The following is a 1,113-nucleotide window of genomic DNA, read 5'->3' as shown; positions in this document are numbered from 1 at the left end:
TACCACAATTATTCACATTACCTGATTTTTGTCCAGGTATCTATTTTCCTTCGGTGGAGAGTTGTCTATTTTAGCTGCTACCATTCCCTCCCATCTCAAGAACACTAAAATAATTTGATTCAAGATGTTAGACCTTTTCTGAACTCTGGTCTTTTCCCAGAATCCTCCTCACCGCCCCCTTTACGGCCTTGTTCCTCAGGGTTTAGATGAGTGGGTTGAGGGTGGGGGTAACCACGGTGTAGAAGAGGGTCAGAAACCTGTCCAATGTTCCAGTGAAGGAGTTGTTGGGCCGGATATAGACCATCATGATGGACCCGTAGAAGAGAGTAACCACCAGGAGGTGGGCTCCGCAGGTGCCCAGGACCTTCCTCCAGACCCGGGGTGATTTTATCCTCAGCATGGCCCGGGCGATGGACCCATAGGAGACCGTGATCAGGCTCAACGACAGGAGAATCGTGACCAAAATGCCCACGAAGAGCTGAATCTCATTGGTCCGGACGTCCACACATGCCAGCTTCAGCATGGCGGGCATCTCACAGAAGAAGTGGAGAAGGCGCCTTTGTCCACAGCGGGGCAGGCAGAAGATGACGGTGGGCTGAATCGTGGTGTTTAGCCTCGTGGAGAGGCTAAGCCCACCAGGGCCCGGCAGAATCGCTGGTGCATGACGGTGGTGTAGTGAAGGGGTCAGCAGACGTTGGTGTGATTGTCCAAGATCATGACAGCCAGAAGGACGCATTCTGTCGACCCCAGGGCCAGGAAGACGTAGAGCTAGAACTCACATCCGGCCACAGTGATGGTCTTGGAGGGCCCCCGGAGCTTCCACCGAAGCTGAGGAATGCTGCTGGTGGTGAAGCAGAGGTTCAAGAGGGACGGGTCAGACAGGAAGAAGTACATGGGCATATAAAGATGGAGATCCAGTCAGTTCGCCGAAATGATGGCAGTATTGTCCACCAGGATTAGGAGGTAGAAGATCAAGACAACCATGGAAAGTATCTTCTCTAACTGGGACTGAGCAGAGAAAACCATCAAGACAAAATCCTCTCCAGACGTGTCATTTGGCATCATCCTCGTCCTTGTAAGAAAAGCGAGGGAGGCAGGGAGAGAGAAAGGATG

At 52.3% G+C, this 1,113-nt stretch overlaps 1 protein-coding gene across 1 annotated transcript; it reads right to left on the bottom strand.

Annotated features, from left to right (window-relative positions):
* Nucleotides 1-202: 202 nt before the first annotated feature.
* On the bottom strand, nucleotides 203-894 carry LOC119924355 (olfactory receptor 2J3-like). Its single transcript, XM_038743219.1, has 2 exons — nucleotides 780-894; nucleotides 203-654 (listed from the first exon to the last, which is right to left on the bottom strand). The coding sequence occupies exons 1-2, from the start codon at nucleotides 892-894 to the stop codon at nucleotides 203-205; spliced, it is 567 nt and encodes a 188-aa protein (XP_038599147.1).
* Between the last annotated feature and the right edge of the window lie 219 nt (nucleotides 895-1,113).

This window comes from Tachyglossus aculeatus, unplaced genomic scaffold, assembly GCF_015852505.1.
Source record: "Tachyglossus aculeatus isolate mTacAcu1 unplaced genomic scaffold, mTacAcu1.pri scaffold_97_arrow_ctg1, whole genome shotgun sequence".
NCBI classification, from domain to species: Eukaryota; Metazoa; Chordata; class Mammalia; order Monotremata; family Tachyglossidae; genus Tachyglossus; species Tachyglossus aculeatus.
This window is presented reverse-complemented; position numbering and strand designations above follow the sequence as displayed.